The sequence below is a fragment of the Buteo buteo genome, chromosome Z, assembly GCF_964188355.1.
Source record: "Buteo buteo chromosome Z, bButBut1.hap1.1, whole genome shotgun sequence".
NCBI classification, from domain to species: Eukaryota; Metazoa; Chordata; class Aves; order Accipitriformes; family Accipitridae; genus Buteo; species Buteo buteo.
The window spans coordinates 63,952,213-63,969,923 of NC_134204.1; the positions used below are offsets into that span (position 1 = coordinate 63,952,213).

The following is a 17,711-nucleotide window of genomic DNA, read 5'->3' on the forward strand; positions in this document are numbered from 1 at the left end:
GTGATATAATCCAAATTTAAATGAAGATCAAGGAGGACAGCAGAGTTCTGTGTTTTAGCATCTGTTAAATCAGCTCTCCTTTGTCCAGTGACAGAGATGTATCAGAAATAATTCGAAACTGCTCACTAACACTAACAGTTTCACTGTTTTCTTATTTCACTGCTACTGTTTGGCTCATTTCCAGAATTCAGCCTAGCAATAACGTTCAGAGACATCAATATTTCAGTAAATGTTTTACAGTTGGCGTAAAGGCAGATTATTTAGGGATGGTAATGTTTTGGGGTTTCTTTTTTCTACATTTTAGAGGTGCATAAGTACTGGGAGATATTAGTTTACTGCTTTATAAATACCAAAAAGAGACAAAGGGGTGAGAAACAACCTTACACTTGTGATTCCCTTAGTGGGACTAGTATGAACTAACCCATAAACTTCTCGGGCTCCAAGGTGGTGATGGCTGTCCAGGCAGCATGATGCAGCTGCCCCAGACGACTCCCATCCTTGATGGATGGCTCTGCTGTCTGTTCCGACTGCTCAGGTCCTCGTGGCGGCAACAGCTACGGCCACGAGTAGCTTGCAGTCCGATTTTCTCAGTGTTCAGAGCTTTTTGTGGCTTTGTGTGTTTGTACGTATTATAATACATTTATTTTTCTCTGATATTCACTTCTCCTATCTCTCCTCCCTTCTTGCATTTACTTCTTCTTCTCTCCTTCTTACATCTGTCCAGGCTGTTAACTCCCTGATGCAGTAGCTTGGTATGCAGTGGCATTTAACTACCTTTTTCACCACTCAGTTTTGAATTGATTTCTCCTTCCATGCAGCTTGCTCCTCACAAAACAGCAGCTGCAAACCCTGCATTCACCCTGGGGCTGGGAAGATAGGCATCCTCTTCTGAGGCTGAATAATCAGGCAGTGGGGAATGCGAAAACTCCCTGAAAAACACCAGCTTCTCCAGCGAAGCTTTGTAATGCTTACAAGCCCTAGTTTGCCTGAGGAAGCAAAGCCCCAAGGCTGGTCCCGAAACCAGGATCCCCACAAAGCAGGGTATTGTGCACACCACTGACCCATCATTCAGCTCATGGCTTTTACTTATTCATGGAAATACAACAGTTCAGGATATGGCCTGAAGTCCTGCATATCACCAAACGTCATGTGAAGCCTCTCATACAGTAAGAAATATTAATTTGTGGGGCAGTGTAGAAAGAGAGTGGTTAAATAAGAAGTCATCTTCACTTCTCCATTTTCTAGGAACTGGGCCTCCTGCTTTCTGTGGCCAGTGCCAAGCATTTAATTCTGTAATCTCTGCCATTCTCCCTCCTTCCACCCCTGCAACTACACTAATAAGGAAGCCACCGCTGTAAAATACCAGTTTAGCAATATGACATCCCATGGGGGGAAAAAAAAGGAAAACGGCTAAACACAATGATTCCTCAGAGCAAACTACTTTTATGAATTCCCATCTTGACATTATTTATTTTCTGTCTGTTTAAGAAGTGTGACCATACTGGGATAACATCTCAGCATTTATTCAAGTTAACTACTCACAAAAGAATATCCAGAAATATGATACAGGTAAGTATCTTAATAAAAGCATTTTCCTTTCAAACGCCTGTTCCTGCTTCCTTTGAAGGCAAAATGAAGAAAAGCTTACAAAAAGAAAGGTCTTGTTAAGGTGAAATGTAGGTATTGCATACACTGCATAGGAAATTCACATTTGTATAGTTAACAGCCCACAACAAAGCAATCCTTCTATTAAATCTTTAAAGCCAGATAACAATCCCTCTTTCACTTTGTTTTCATCTTTTTGCTGTGAATTGTTTTAGAACTCACAGTTTTGACATATAACATATACTCAGATTGTCCTATTGCCGTATCTGAATCAATAGCTTCTGGACAATTTGTACACTAATCAGATTCTCTAATGCACAAGAAACCTAATGGGAATTCCCAGTAAGTGATGAGTCTCCGGGGGGGGTGGTGTTTATTTTTATTTAGTTTTCACAAGCTCAAACAACTCTACACATTAATAAGGTCTACATTATTTTTTGTGCCTGCATCTGCGTCCTTATTAATATTTCAATTTGAGTCACAAATGGTAAATTTAAATAACCATGGAATTTTAATGGCCATTCTTCTTAATTAAAAAAAGCCCTTTGGCTACACAGATGTTTTACATGAACTCTTGAAAGTAAACCCTGTAGAACTAGAATAGGGAGCTCTCTCTATTTGCTGATTCCTTTAGGAGAAAGAAAGGTCAAATTCTTGTCAAATATTTTTATTCCTCAGACCAAGGAGACACCACCTCACCACCACCAATGATTAATATTACTCATTATCAAGCAAATGAAATGCACTGTGCCAGGCACAGTAACAAATATTTCAGCCATTACTTCACGCTTCCAAAGCGAACCTCTAGTTAAGTTGACAGCAATAAGGAATTCAATGTAAAAGACTTATTTGTACTACTAAAATGAAGGTTTTGTATCAATTGTTAACTGCAAATTGAAATGGCCATATGACCAGATTTAAAAACAGAAACACCCATGCCCTACATCCCAGGGAATCAGGTTTCCCTTCCCTCTGACCTGCATCCAGTCATGTAAGCAAACAGCTGAGCCAAACTAAATTAAATAAATGCTCTTATAAACTACTGCAGGTTAACAGTTAAATGCCTTTTACTAAACTTTTTTTAAAGCACTTTGAAAGGAATTACCATTTCACTTTTTTTTAGTTCCTACTTGCATATATTAAGGATCTGTGCCATATATGGGAGGTTTGGGCTTATTTTGTTGGTTTAGTCTTGCTTTTTTAAACTGAAGAATGAGACAAAAAGAAGGAATATATTAATCACTAACACAATAGGGAAAAGAAATGAGAAGCCATCCAAAATCTTCAGGATTTCCTCATTTCTTTGCTTCGTCTAGGACCTTTCCTTGTGAAGCAAAATGCTACACATTTATGGTTTTTGCTAATAGCAGTTTAAATAAAATGTAACTCAGAATGTCACTGTGCTGGAAAATAAAAGCCGTTAAGTTAAGTTAGCCACAAGAGGGAGCCCGTGCTGTCCAGGCAATGAAATTTACTTGGCCTATGGGAAAGAAGAAAAGTTGACTATAAATTTAATCTAACCATTATTAACTGAGTACATTTCCTAGTTTACAGCACTTTCTGTATATAGTAAAAAAATGTAAATCAAACTTAATCAGCTATATTTTGTGGATTCCACAAAAGTCAGCTCGAATATTCCTGATTTTTAGTAATGTATCATCGTACAATTACACCTAGTAACATTTGACTTTTGTGCAGCTGAAAGTGAACAAGTCTGTACAAAACCAGTTAAAGTAGAAATTCCAACATTTGGAATTTTAATGGCAAATTCTATTTCTCATAAAAGAATGAAAACTGTATGCTATGAAACTGGAGACAGAAACAGGCAACTGAAAACAGAACTCAAGTGTATTTTAATACTGGAAACTTCAGCATGGATTACGGTTTCAATCAGTATGAATGAAATAATCATTTAAGGCACTAGACAGTTCTTCTTGGCAAGTCTTAACATTGAAGGTAAATTTAAGAAAAGACATTAACAGGAAGTACCTATTTAAGTGTGTTACAGAGGTCACACGTTACACCATCAGCATCAGGACTGGCAATTCACCCACGTTAGCCAGGCAGTGAGGGTGGGGACACAGTTTCCAAGACTGCTCTCTCTTGGCTTTCTTCTCCCAGTGCCTCACAGCTGCTCTCCTGGCACTCCTCAACACCCGCCCCCAGCCCTGCCTGCCTGCCTGCCTGCCAGGCATGCCGATGCTGGCGCTGCTTTCGGTGGTTGCTTGGATGGCAGATTAGGCTGGACACAAACATGATACGAAACAGTGTGTCTATGCCCAAAACCCACGCCATTAGAAGAAAAATATAAATTAAAAGAAACCAGCATTCTCATTAGTTAAAGAGAAAATTAACTTTAGAAGCTGACAATTTCACCACATCAAAACCGGCTGACAGCAGGAATGGCACTGCCTGGCAGCGTGGCTCAGTCATGGAAATCCTGACATCAGGATGCAATAAATCACTGACTGCTGCTTGACAATGGTAACTGACATGGAGACATCAGCAGCTGGTCTCATCTGGAACAAACCTGCAGACATTGTATGATTAAACAAGTGCGCATGCACTTCACAAAAATGCCTGCACCTAACACACAAAATCTGAATGTCTGCACAGACTTGCTGCCCAGAAGAGGGGAATCGCTGCCCCCATTACAGAACTGATGTTCAATGAGCCACAAAACTCATCCAAGGTGATGGAGAGAGTTCCTGACCAGCGCTGTTACAAAGCCCGTCCTGCGTTACTTGTGCCCTGAAATTCAAATCACTAAACAAAGGGAGTTTGACCACAAAGACAAATCTGCTAATGTGAGAACGTGCCATGTGAAAGTCTCTGCTCCTCAGCAGCTAAGGGCCACCATCACACTGGAGATACTCATCCTGCTTTTTTAGCATGCTACAGCAGCCTTAATTTTCATGTCAAAGAGGGCAAGGGTTACATACGATCGAGATCTGTGCCTGGATCGCCGGTAGTTTGGATCTGCCTGGTTTTTCTCCTTTTGTCGCCGTAGCACAGCTTCCCACTGAGGAGCTGAGTCAACCATGTCATTCTCTTGCCGCAATCTGCAATAGAAATACCAGGAGTTTAGTCTGAGGTCTCTGATGCAGGATGCTCTGAGAAGCAATGTGGTATTTTTCCCCACACAAAAAACCCGTTGCTCCTGCAATGCAATACTTTAACTTTTCATTTTGCTAAATTTCAAGTAATGTTCCCAAACTACCTTAAAATGTAAGAACCTGTATCAAAGGAAACTCATTGATTTGTTATTTAGAAACAGTGTAAGCCAAAAACGAAATGACCCAGGTCTTTAAGAACAGGCCCACAACTTGAATTTGTCTTCCCAGCCCAAGCCAAACATCTAGAATTTTTTTCCTGTTTACGTATTTCAGCCCACCTCATCTACAACAAGGCTAAGCCGCACATCATGATACAAGGCTCTACTACTACAACTTTTCCAAATGCTTTGTTGCAGCATGCACCTTCCTAAGACCCAGGGAAAATCCCCAAGGGATGTCCTTGGCAAGTTCCTGCTCAGAGGCAGTGGTCCCTCCACCCTGACCTGCAACAAAGCCCAGGATGCATGCAGATCTCTCTGGCTGCCCCAGACACGTACCATCCCACAATTGCACCTCTTCGGCACCGTCCCCTGTGGCTTTGGCCCCTGTCTCTGCTTGTATGCTTCTAAATGACATAACATGCCTTTTATTTCTTCTTCTTTTTTTAGATCCACAAATCCATTATTGGAATGTTGTACAGATTAAATCAAATGTCAAAATCCTATAAATTCAGTACGTTTGTTAGCAGACTGAAATAACTTTACAATGCCACAACCAGCCAGGCCAACCAGCATGCCAGCATTTGGCCATTGCAGATGCTTCACAGTTCTGGGGTTGCACATACGAACGGTGTGATGAAGTGTTAGGGTGGAACAAATGGATATGCTTGGTCACAGCAAGGAATTTAAAATTCAACAGGGATTTAGAAACAACTCTGGAAAATATCACTCCAAGAGTGGGTTCTCTGATAGGACAGTATGACTGGCATACTGAAGAAACCAGAAGAGCTCAACAAAAAACGGGAAGACCGACAGGTAAAACAAACCACCAAGCCAACAGAGATAAAGGGATTACACTGGAGACGTGACTGATAGGAAATGCAAAGCATGCCGTTGCTGTTGCTCTTCACTACAGACGTACCTTTCTTCTTGAGGTTTGAATTGTATCAGGCTAAACTGGCTACGCAAGCTGCTGCTTTTCCTTTAATCAGATCTTCTCTCATATGGGTAATGAATTTTGAGCTGGGTCCCCAACTACTGCAAACGGCCACAACTGTACCAAATGGTATTGAGCATCTGGAGAAGACCGCAACATCAGGTTTTGATTTCTAAGCAAGTCTTTTTAAACCTGTAATCTAGTACAGGGATTAACATAAACTTCTATCTAAGGATTTAGTAGAAGAACTCACACAGCAACAAGTAATGAACTGTGATTTTCATCCTGAATAATCCAATTTGCAGGGACAGCAATCATCCCACATGGTATAAACACAATCAACCACCTCCCACATACAGCAGTCACTTGCACAAAAAGAAGACGTGCAGCTGCCAGGCCAGCACTGCTGCCGTGGGTGGTGGGTCTGTCTGCTTGCCAGCACCTCGCCCCATCTCTCTCCCAAATAACAACTCCTAACAGGTCAAGCAGACACCAGTGCTCTGAAGGAGGCATTCAGACGCTTGCCATAAAATAACCAAGAGCTACTCACTCTTCTCAGGAAACTCACACAATGCAACAGAGCATGAGGTCTCTACTGCAGCACAGAGCACATGAGATCCTGCACCTCTGTGTTTGAAGCCACACTTGCACACTGACCACAAATGACCTCTCATTAAGGTAGTAAACACATCATTTCTGCTGTGGTCCATTCTACTAATCTAGTAGATTAGCATCTACTGCTGCATGGCAAGCACAGTCCTTAGCAATGCATTCATTTAACCCCAAGTGCTTCATATTTCTACTCTGCCTCCTTTCTTCTACTTGTAACATACAACAGTGTTCATCACTCTTATTTATCTCTTTAATTTGAGCAAAATACCAAAAATCTAAATACATGAAGTAGCATGGCAGCTATTAAAACAAGTAGTGTCAGCACACTCAAAGTACTTATACCACAGCAGAACTCTACTAGATGTAGATATGAAGAAATAAAGCATTCATTTTGCAGCTGCAAAGAAAGGTACTATGCTCACATTTAACGATGTAAAGGATGACCAAGGTAACACAATCTATACATAAAATATGTTATTTAGATGCAATGATCAAATCATAACAATCTGGGGGCAAAATCTTTAGCTCTTTGGCAACCAAGATGACAACAACAACAAAAAGTGGAAAGAAATTTAACTCAAAACCTAAATGTCTATTTAAAGATATTTCTGACAAAAAAGTGGTGCCCTTGCCCTTGTACTCCAAGTCCGTTACAACTTTCCTTTTATTCTTTTCACTTTTTGCTCCCACAAGGGAACAAGTTGATTTATGCCTTATAGAAAAAAAAATCCTTGTTACTGGCATGTAAAATAAATCCAGTTGAGATTAATAGCTATCATAGTGACAAAGTAGGCATTGTTTGCAGGAAGGCTTGATGGTATAATAAGACATCATCACTCATCTGTTGACTTAGAGATCTTTTTTCCCCATTTCAGGTGATATGATAGCAAGCTACATTTATGCCATGATAAATGCTCTTAAGACAAGCAACACTGAAGACTTGATTCTTGAAATCTCATTCAAAATATCTGAGTGTAAAGTTATCACTCAGGTACAATGTACAACAACGAGGGGCTTGTTGGGGATGTGAAGGTCAAAGGCAGCATTGGCTGCAGTGACCATGAGATGGTGGAATTCAGGACCCTGAGAGGAGAGAGGAGGTCAAAAACCAAGATCACAACCCCAGACTTCAGGAGAGCAGACTCTGGCCTCTTCGAAGATCTCCTTAGGAAAGTCCCATGGGATAAGGCCCTTAAGGGAAAAGTTGCCCAAGAAAGCCAGTTAATATTCAAGGATCACCTCATCCAAGGTCAAGAGAAGTCCATCCCAGTGAGTAGGAAGTCAGGCAAAAATGCCAGGAGTGTATGGCCAAACAAGGAGCTCCTGGCAAAACTCAAACACAAAAAGGAAGCATGCAGAAGGTGGAAGCAAGGGCAGGTAATGTGGGAGGAATACAGAGACATTGCCCAAGCATGCAGGAATGAGGTTAAAAAAGCCAAAGCTAAACGGAACTGAATCTGACCAGGAATGTCAAAGGCAACAAGAAGGGCTTCTGTAAGTAGACAGGTGACAAAAGGAAGGATAGGCCCACTGCTGAACAAGGCAGGGGACCTGGTGACACAGGACATGGAAGAGGCTGAGGTACTGAATGTCTTCTTCACCTCAGTCTTTACTAGCAAGACCAGCCTTCAAGAATCCCAGGCTCTACAGACCAGGAGGAAAGGCTGGAGCAGGGAAGACATAACCTTCATGGAAAAGGATCAGGCCAGGGAAGACTTAAGCAAACTGGGCATACAGAAGTCCATGGGCCCACAGGTGCAGAGAGAGCTGGCTGATGTCATTCCAAGGCCTCTCTCAATGATCTCTGAATGATCATGGTGATTGGCAGAAATGCCCAAAGACTAGAGGAAAGCAAATGTCACTCATGTCCTCAAGAAGGGTAAGAAGGAGCACTCGGGGAACTACAGGTTGGTCAGTCTCACCTCGATCTCCAGAAAGGTGACGGAGCTGCTAATCCTGGAAACCATTTCCAGGGACATGAAGGGCAAGAAAGTTACCAGGAGTAGTCAGCATGGATTCACCAAGGGGAAGTCATGCTTTACCAACCTGAGAAACTTCTACAACAAAATGACTGGACTGGTAGATGAGGGGAGATCAGTGAATATTGTCTACCTGGACTTCAGGAAGCCTTTCGATGATGTCTCCCCACAAGATCCTCATAGAGAAGCTCTTGAAGTATGGGCTGGATGAACAGTCAGTTGCATTGAAAACTGGCTGAACAGCCAGACTCAGAGGATGGTGATCAGTGGCACAAAGTCTGGTGGGAGGCCAGTAACTAGTGGTGTACCCCAGGGGTCAATACTGGGTCCAGTCCTGTTTAACAGCTTCATTAGTGAGCTGGATGATGGGGCAGAGTGCACCCTCTGCCAATCTGCAGGTGACACCAAACTGGGAGGAGGGGCTGATACACCAGAGGGTCGCGCTGCTGTCCAGAGGGACCTGGACAGGGTGGAGAAATGGGCCAACAGGAACCTCACGCAGTTCAGCAAGGGGAAGCGCAAAGTCCTGCACCTGGGGAGGAACAACCCCAGGCACCAGTACATGCTGGGGGCCACCCAGCTGGAAAGCAGCTTGGCAGAACAGGACCTGGGGGTCCTGGTGGACACCAAGTTGAACGCGTACCAGCAATGTGTCCTTGCAGCAAAGAAGGCTAATTGTATCCTGAGCTATTATAAGAAGTGTTGCCAGCAGGTCAAGGGTGATGATCTGTCCCCTCTGCTCAGCACTGGTGAGGCCACACCTGGAGTACTGTGTCCAGTGCTGGGCTCCCCAGTACAAGAGAGACATGGACACACTAGAGAGAATCCCATGAAGGGCCAGCAAGATGATGAAACAACTGGAGCACCTCTCCTATGAGGACAGGCTGAGAGAGCTGGCACTGTTCAGCTTGGAGAAGCCAAGGATCGGGATGGATCTCATCAATGTATATAAACACCTGCAGGGAGGGTGCCAAGAGGACAGAGCCAGGCTCTTGTCAGTGGTGCCCAGTGACAAGACCAGAGGCAGTGGGCACAGACTGAAACACAGGAGGTTCCCTCTGAACATCAGGAAACACCCTTTCACTGTCAGGGTTACCGAGCGCTGGCACAGGTTGCCCAGGGAGGTGGTGGAGTCTCCTTCCTCAAAAGCCATATGGAAATGGTCCTGGGCACCCAGCTGTAGGTGGCCCTGCTTGAGCGGGTGGGTTGGACCAGATGACATCCAGAGGTCCCTGACAACCTCAACCATTCAGTCATTCTGTGATTCTAATTAGATGGATCTTCTAAGTGTAGTCAAGTAGAAAACTATGCTCCACTACACACTGTCTACTAGTTTAATGTATTTTTATCCACAAAATAAATTTTGACCACAGCATTAAAAAAAGCAAATACATTTCTTCTATGATTGAAATGTGCACAACATAGTTTCTTCCGCAATTTTGTATAAAATAAAATAAAACACACATATGATGGAGCAAAACCTCAAAAACTGATGGAGATCCAGTAAAGTTTCTCCCTAATCTTTTTCCAGTGTTGTACCTTCAGAAGTTCTCACCTGCATTTCCGTTTTTCTTTGATAATTTGTTTTCATCTGATAAATAGTTCACAGTGATCTCACGTGAACAATATATTCTACTCTTCTATGATCAGAAGCAGATTCTTTTGGGTTATGTTGAGTACTCTGTCATTTTCTTCCAATAAAACAATACAACTTTGTGTCTGCTTGTGCCAGGGACCTGATTACTGTAGTGAGAAATAACTTAGTATTAATCTATGCAACAGGTAAAACTTGAGTAACGGCAGTTGCAAGCCTCATTATATATTGTCCTATTCAACCCTGTTAGGACTGGCTCACCTCTGCTAACAGGAAAGCTATTCAGCACCTGTGCCTTTTCAGCTTATATTCCTGCTGTGGCTGCTAACAAAATGTAGAAATTCATTACGAGTGGTGGTTTTCCTGCACCTGATGACAAGGAACAAGTCTCAGATCTCCAGCTTATTTAGTACTTGTTTACCTTAGCACTGATAATGAATTTTTATCTGGTCTGATTTCAGGTGACCACCTAAGACTAAAAGATGCTGCAACATTAACATTTTTCATGTAACTTACATTTCTGAAAATGTGAAAAATATAAAAACAATCCACACAAATTGATTTTTTTTTCTTTTTAATTTTAAGCACTTTTCCATGAGGTGAGGAAGGGTTGGTAAAGGCCCTTTTATTCTTCAGAAAATGATAAGCTGTACTTAATCCTTCTTACAATTCAATCTTTATATTGCAAGAAGCTCTTAAAAACATTCTTGTGGTCAGTCTCTAATTTCCTTCACTTGCTTGTGGAGCTCCCTGAACAAGACACTTCACAGGAGAAAAAACCTGGCAAGAGTGTTCTAAGAGAAAGCGACACAAAATACCATTTACCTACTGATCACTGAAACTATACTCAGCATTTCATTCAAACTTCAGAGCTCACCTGGAAAACAGATCTTCTATGCACACTAGGTTATTGTTAGCCGAGTATCTCACAAGACTGTGCTCTAATTTAAGTAAACTCCAAAGAAATCTCATGGCTCAGACATGCTTCGTACCAGCCCATGTGAATGTCACAATGATTTTTTATCATCTCTTTAACTACTGCAAGTCATCCTTAAAATATTATTATACTGCACACTTCTGCAGCACTATCTAGCATATAATTATTTCTAAGAGCTTCCAAATACCTGAAAATCATTTATCACTCATAGTACTGCATGCGAGACAACAAGAAACTATGGCAGCTTGTGCAGACAGCTTCTTAGAAAATTTGCCTTAAACAATTCCTCTTTTCTCCAGTGACATTTCTCTTATGCTCTGTTCATTCAATATAAAGAAATTCTATGCGCTTTTTAAAAATGCATTTTCATAAATAAGTCTCAAATGCTGTTATCTCAAGTGCAACATAAAAGTTGCAGCTTTAAAGGAAAGTTTTTGCTTCAATAAATCAGTTGTTATACTAACTTTTTCATATCAGCAACAAGAAAAATAGAATATGAAAACCAAAACTTGTTAGCATCACTTGATATTAACTACTGTTGTCCTATTAAAAGCTGATGCTGTACACATTTTGGGTTTAGGACCACAGTTTACATTTTGGAAAATAAAAATATTTATACCATTAAATGCATGCATTTAAAAACAACACGGAGTTTCAGATCCATTAAAATATTTTTACTATTCTCCTCAAAACCTTATTTTCTGCTAAAATTCTACACTTGAAATTTTTGAGATATTGAAGTATATGTTGTGAATATCTTGTCATCACCATTATTCACTTTATTTGCATTAATATTGCAAGTCTTCTGTAAATGTGCCCCATATTTGTTTTTGCAGTTCATTAATGAATTCTTCACAAGCAACAGGAGGGTATGTATTCATTGCATACACCTACAGTGTATATGTGTTTTGGCAATTATCTCTCTTTTTATTAAAAAAAGGACCTTAAGCTGCCTCAGGAGAACTGCATACATTTAAAACATGTTAGACTCCTTCTTACTAAGCCTATCTCAGTCCATCTCCATTTGTTTGTGTTCATGTCTCTATGTCTGAAATATATAATGGTCACCTGTTTCTCTTCTTCCGATGCTCTCTGTTGGAATTTTCTGATTCACTGCCACTGCTGGTGTTACAGCGAGACCGTGATCTGGAGAGGAGAAAAGCAACATCTCAAGATGAATTTATGTACTGACATCAAAGGTACTGAAGTACTAAACAAGGAATGAACAACACTGGAAAGACATTACTAGGAAAATCAGAATTAAAAGACTCCAGAGAGCTTGTCTACACCTGAAAGTCATACTATCTTTTTCTCATTGATTGATTAGGAGTTACTGCTTCGAAAGTAGTGCACCCAGGGTGCAATGTCAGGTGAGTGCTATTTTCCTTTTGAATCATTGCACTGCATTTTTGTTTGTTTGTTTTATTTTATTTTATCTCTCAGCATTCTTTGTGTATATGCCACAGTGAAATGTTTATTTCAGGTGCGAAATGTTTTATCTTTAAACTGCATGTGTTCTGGCGCTCTTCTTCTTGCATATTGTGGGACACCCAACAGAAACCATACAGTAATTCTGGTTTTGCAGGCAAAACAAAATGCTCATCAGATCTGTCTTCTTCTATTCACCTTCACTTCCATCTGGCTTGTAGTAAGTTTGTATCATTTTTCAAGTGTCAGGCAGTATGGAAGAAACACCACTGAACATTATGATTCTGCTGATCTTTATAAATACAGAAAGGCTGAAGTGCACACATTGGCAGGTGTGTGTACCAGCACAGCTTTGGGACGACCTGATGCACAGCTACAAAGATGGTGCATCACATGAGGAAAACGAAATAAAGCTGTTACTTCTGTATCACCTCTGACTGCAAAGGTTCAAATGGTAAGGTGACATTTATGGCTCTGATTATTTATTACTGAAAAAGACTGGTGGAACAGGCTGATGCTGAACTTCAGAAAGAAAATGGGCATCTGCCTACCTACAGGCAAAGTCCTCTCAGTAGAGAGAAGTACTTGGCCATACTGTCTGAGACCCTTAAATCCTTGATTGCCACTGATCAATATTTTGAAGCAGACAGACCAGCTGTCGGGGCTCTGTTCCTAGAAACCAGGACTCTGTTACGGTACTGCTGGGCTAGGTCCTAAAAAATGGCACTCTCACCAAAACCTGGTTTGGACCATTCTTTAGTGTGATGATGGTCTCTGAATGCCTCCAAAGAAAGACATGTTTCCCTGTGACACTGATGGCCCAGCTGATTAATGGGGAAAGTTGAGCAATATTAACCGGAGCCGGCCTAGAAGGATTCAGGATATCAGGAGTTAGAATCGGTGATGGTTTTGCTGCAATGGAAAACAGACATTTTCTTCTGAGGTCTCTGGGCATGAAACAGGAGATGTAAGGGGATGACTCCTGATGCTGCTGACAGAGACACATACTTTCTTGTGCCTCCTGGCTTTTCTTTTGCTCTTTGATAAGCCACTTTCATAAGAGAACAGACTTGTTAAACTAAACCTCAGACAAGCTGAGGAGTGAAGGCAGTTTATTAGGTGTAGATAACAGGTAAGGGGAAGCAATTCATGACAAGGTTGGAGGCTATTGACAAGTACCTGCTCACTGCATGTCCTAACAGTTTAGGGAGAAGAGCCCAAACAGGGTGAGAGAAGATGAGAGAGACTTCTTACGGAACTACCTGTGGCATGGACCTTTCCTGAGTGTCCTATCTGGTCAGGGACACATCACTCTACCCTCTGTCTCTGAAACTAGGACACTGTTATAGATGTCCTTCTGACACAGCTGAGAGTCTCATGAGTTTGCCCATAATACCAGTGAATTATGGTTGGTTTTATCAAATTGCGGTGTCATTAAATGCCTCAGTCTATGGAGTCTGGTCTCCCCCCCTCTCCTAAACTCAGAATCATTAACTCAAATAGCTCCCATTCAAACAGAAATGTTTTAGAATAATAGGACAACTAAAGCTGAGGAAAAATCAGTCCAACCCAGCTTGTCTGAAGCAAATAGGCTTGAAAAAGTTAAATTTCCCCAGAGGAGAAGCAGAAACGTCTCCCTATCCCCAAATTTTATGGCTCATAATTTAAAGCCACTGAGAGACTCAGGATAGCCGGTTTCCCAGGTAAAAATACACATTTCTGAGTGAAGCTGAAAGTGGTGATAAGAAAGATGTATGTTACTACAGAAAAACGTAACCCTGAAGGAAGATTAAAAGACAGTGTCCAAAAGATTGGCTCAAGCACATTCAGAGAGTTCAGAGCAATAAATGCCCTAAAACTGCAGCAGACCTTACATGCCCAAAAGTATATGTTTTTTCCCCCCAAATCTTATCAGATGTTTAATAAATGTTCCACAAATCTTGAATCTCAACATTACTAGGTCATCTGAGCAACACCGTTCTTTCACACTTGCAGCTCATCCACGCGACTGTTCTACACTTCTCAGCACTTCCAAGTATTTTCTTACTCTGATTTAAGCAATTTATCCCATAAGGTATCAAGGCAGCAAAAATCACACCATGGCAGAAGTGCAAAATAAAACATCCTATTTGCTCAAATTCAAGATAAGCCTTTCTCTAGCTTTTCATGAATGGAAATCTGATCCACCTTTTGGATACTGCACATCAAATTACCTTGTGTTCCCTGTCAGGAAAGCACTTGTGGTGAGACAGAAGGGCTGCTGAGCTGTCAGCTGAGTGGCAGCTGCTCATGCTGGCTGTCAGAATATTATCTTTCACTGAATATTAAACATCAGCTTTTACTGAACTGAATAAAATACCAAAAATGGAAACAAAGGTAGTTTCCTAAGTCAGGTATGAGAACACATGAGATCATCCTGATCTCTGACAATTACAAAGCACCCTTCATCCTTTTTTCTCATGTTTTCTTGGTCATGCAATATATTTGTTATTTTGCAGGTGGTATATCTATATGGTCTGACACAAGGAGCAAGAAAGAAGGCATAGTCAGTTCGGCAAGAGACACAGAACAAATACAGTCCAGGAGGGGGCTTGGGGCATGGGGTGGGTTGCAGGATTTGGTATTTCAGAGAAACAGTTGACAGAGAAGGCTCATATTCTGGTGCAGCCCTTTTCTGATTAAAACGAGGGGAGAGTAGCCAAATTGTGAGGAAGTAGAGAAGGTCTATTCCAATACGCAATACCAAACCTGTACATTTGCAATGTAATACAGCAGGCACAGCCTTTGGGAAGAGGTCCCTTCTGAGAACTGGGGTTTTCCACCTGAGATGCCTAACTAAATCCTTTCAGCTTTATGTGCTGGACTTCTACCACAGGATTATCACTGGCGGCTTGTAATGGTAACATCCTTCAAAAAAATAATGTTATCTCATAATAGGTGCAAAGTATGTGAGCACTTTCCCTGACTTCCTGTGATTGTCCCCGAGATGTTTGCATCTCTGCCAGAGCTCCTTTCCCGTGCTGCAGCAGTGAGTCAGATCCTGGGAGTGCCTCCTCTCCTTCCTAAGCTTCAAGAGACACTGACATCAAAATGCACTGCACTATCTCCTTTTTCCAGCAGCCAGGACAGGAGCACAAGAGCGAGGAGAAGCACAACACAGAGTCATGACAGGCAGATGTGGCACTAGAGAACTCCAGATGCAAAAATCTGTCAAAAGCTGAAGTTGTTGAAGGGCACAGTGGAATTCACACCAGCATTTTATTTGGAAATGTGACAACTAGTCAAGACTGCACAGGAAAAAAAGAAGAACCTTAAGAAAAAATTCAGCAAAAAATGTGCAAGACAGTGAGAAGACCGTAAGAAGTTGCATATGCCTCTCCACCTACCTTTTGCAGGACAATTAATCTCAAACGGTAGTACACTTGCTTTCAAAAAGATTAACTAAAAGTGGACTGGGAGGCTGGAGAACTCAAAACAAAATCTGCAGATGCAAAATCCAAAAGCTAAAACTTCTGTAACTGACTTTCAAGTTGCAGACAAGCCTTTAGTAAAGTTCCACAAACTGTTTCTAGCATGGTGTAGTAACAATGTGCAAGGCAGCTTGCAGGAATCTGTGCTGTGACAAGGCTACGCTACAGAGCATTTTAGCAAAATTAAGATAGGAAAGAAAAAATTAAATGGGTGGACACAACAAGCCTTGTAAACATATAAAAAGATGGGGGAGAAGGAAGGAAGGGAGGAAATGCAGTAAACTAAAATATGATCAGTACCTTCACTATCATTTCATGGCTGCTATAGTTTATGTATTTACCTTCTCCTCTGCTTTAAATCTGAATCTTCGCCACTGTTTTGATTTTTCCTGTGACATTAAGGAAGTTTTACTGAAATACTATCAGGTCACTTAAATACACAAAAACTCCCATCTTTAAAAAAAAACCCAACCACCATTTTACAAAGGGTTTTTTTTCAGCATGATTTAAGGCAGAGGAAAAAAGGGCACATGCTTACTTTAAACTTTTCAGGACACCTCTACAATAAGTTGTAAAGGCATGATCCCATTCAAGCTCTCATTGCAAACCCCTGACTTGCAAGGTTAAGCATAGCGTGCCGGCCTTTGGAGTTTCCTGCTGTTTCCAGCATAGCAAAGCCTGATGGCTTCCTCTTAATTCCAGTAAAGAGTACATAAACAACACAGCTATTACCAAGATTCAGGAAGACATAATTAGGTTAGAATTTACCTACTATTGTCAGTCTTCACAGTCTCACATAAGAGATAAGACCTTTAAGAACATTCTGTTGGTGTGGTGGCCCAAGAGAAAACTTGCTATTAGCATGACCACCTGTTCACTGAGTAGATTAGCCAAATGCAAATCCCAGATGATAAACACTTTGCATCTTAAAAAAATTCCTGCTGCATAGTGCACAAACACTGTTCTTTTCTTGGTACAAGACAGTTTGGCACTGCACATCTCTATTCCTTTGTTTTTACAAAGCCCAACAAGTCCTTCTAACAACTAAGCTAGCAATGAATCAGAAAACCCATTCATGAAAAACACTGCTATTAACACTTACAAGGGCTCTATCCATCAGGGCAAATCAACATAACTCTACAGGCTTAAGAGAGAGCTACACTGATTTACTTTAACTCAGGCATGAGGTCACTAAGCATTCACCATGGGTGAGTTTCTTCACTCCTGTTCTAAACAGCTAATGGCAAATAAAAGGTCTGGAGCAGCTCCAAAACCTGACAAGTATAAAAGCTCCACATCGAACTAGGTTTCCTCATAGATCTACCTATGTTGTCAGAGACCCCTTTGCAAACCCTGGCTTTGAAAGCCAAACAGGTAGTCACTTCAGAGATGTCAGAAGGAGATGTAACTCTGAGGTACTGGCTCGTAAAGCAGTCCTTCAAGACTGCAACGAATATGGCACACTAGCTATGCTTGCCTATACTTCAGAACAGATCACAGCACCAGGGTACCTCAGTGATGAAAGCAGCTTCTCAGCAGGACAAATCATTCCAGGTAACACATTGTCTCTCAAAACTGTATCACTTCTGAACTGTCCCTGCAATTTGCATTTTGGACATACTCCAGGACACACAGCACAGAATCTCCATCCATTTAATTTTACTTCTCTAAGTTACTCAATTCAGCACGTGCCCATTAAAAAAACCATTAAGTATCTCATAGCTGTATTTTTGCTGGCATCTCCTCCAATGTAAAGTAATTCACACATGGGACTGTTGAAGACAGCTTTATGGCTCATTCATTTAATCTTTGTTGCACTTAAAGCAAAGCAATGTATTTAAAACAAAATACTGCTCTGTATTAGAACCTCATTGT

The 17,711-nt window shown here is 41.3% G+C and overlaps 1 protein-coding gene across 2 annotated transcripts in view; it reads right to left on the reverse strand.

Annotated features, from left to right (window-relative positions):
• The window catches only part of EPB41L4A (erythrocyte membrane protein band 4.1 like 4A), a 139,144-nt gene that overhangs the window by 9,505 nt on the left and 111,928 nt on the right, over window positions 1–17,711 (reverse strand). For both annotated transcript variants that reach the window (XM_075019700.1, XM_075019698.1), the window contains 2 exons: window positions 12,007–12,084; window positions 4,548–4,667 (listed from right to left, as the gene is read on the reverse strand). In XM_075019700.1, the coding sequence (XP_074875801.1) occupies window positions 4,548–4,667; window positions 12,007–12,084 (198 nt within the window). The remainder of the gene's footprint in view (window positions 1–4,547; window positions 4,668–12,006; window positions 12,085–17,711) is intronic.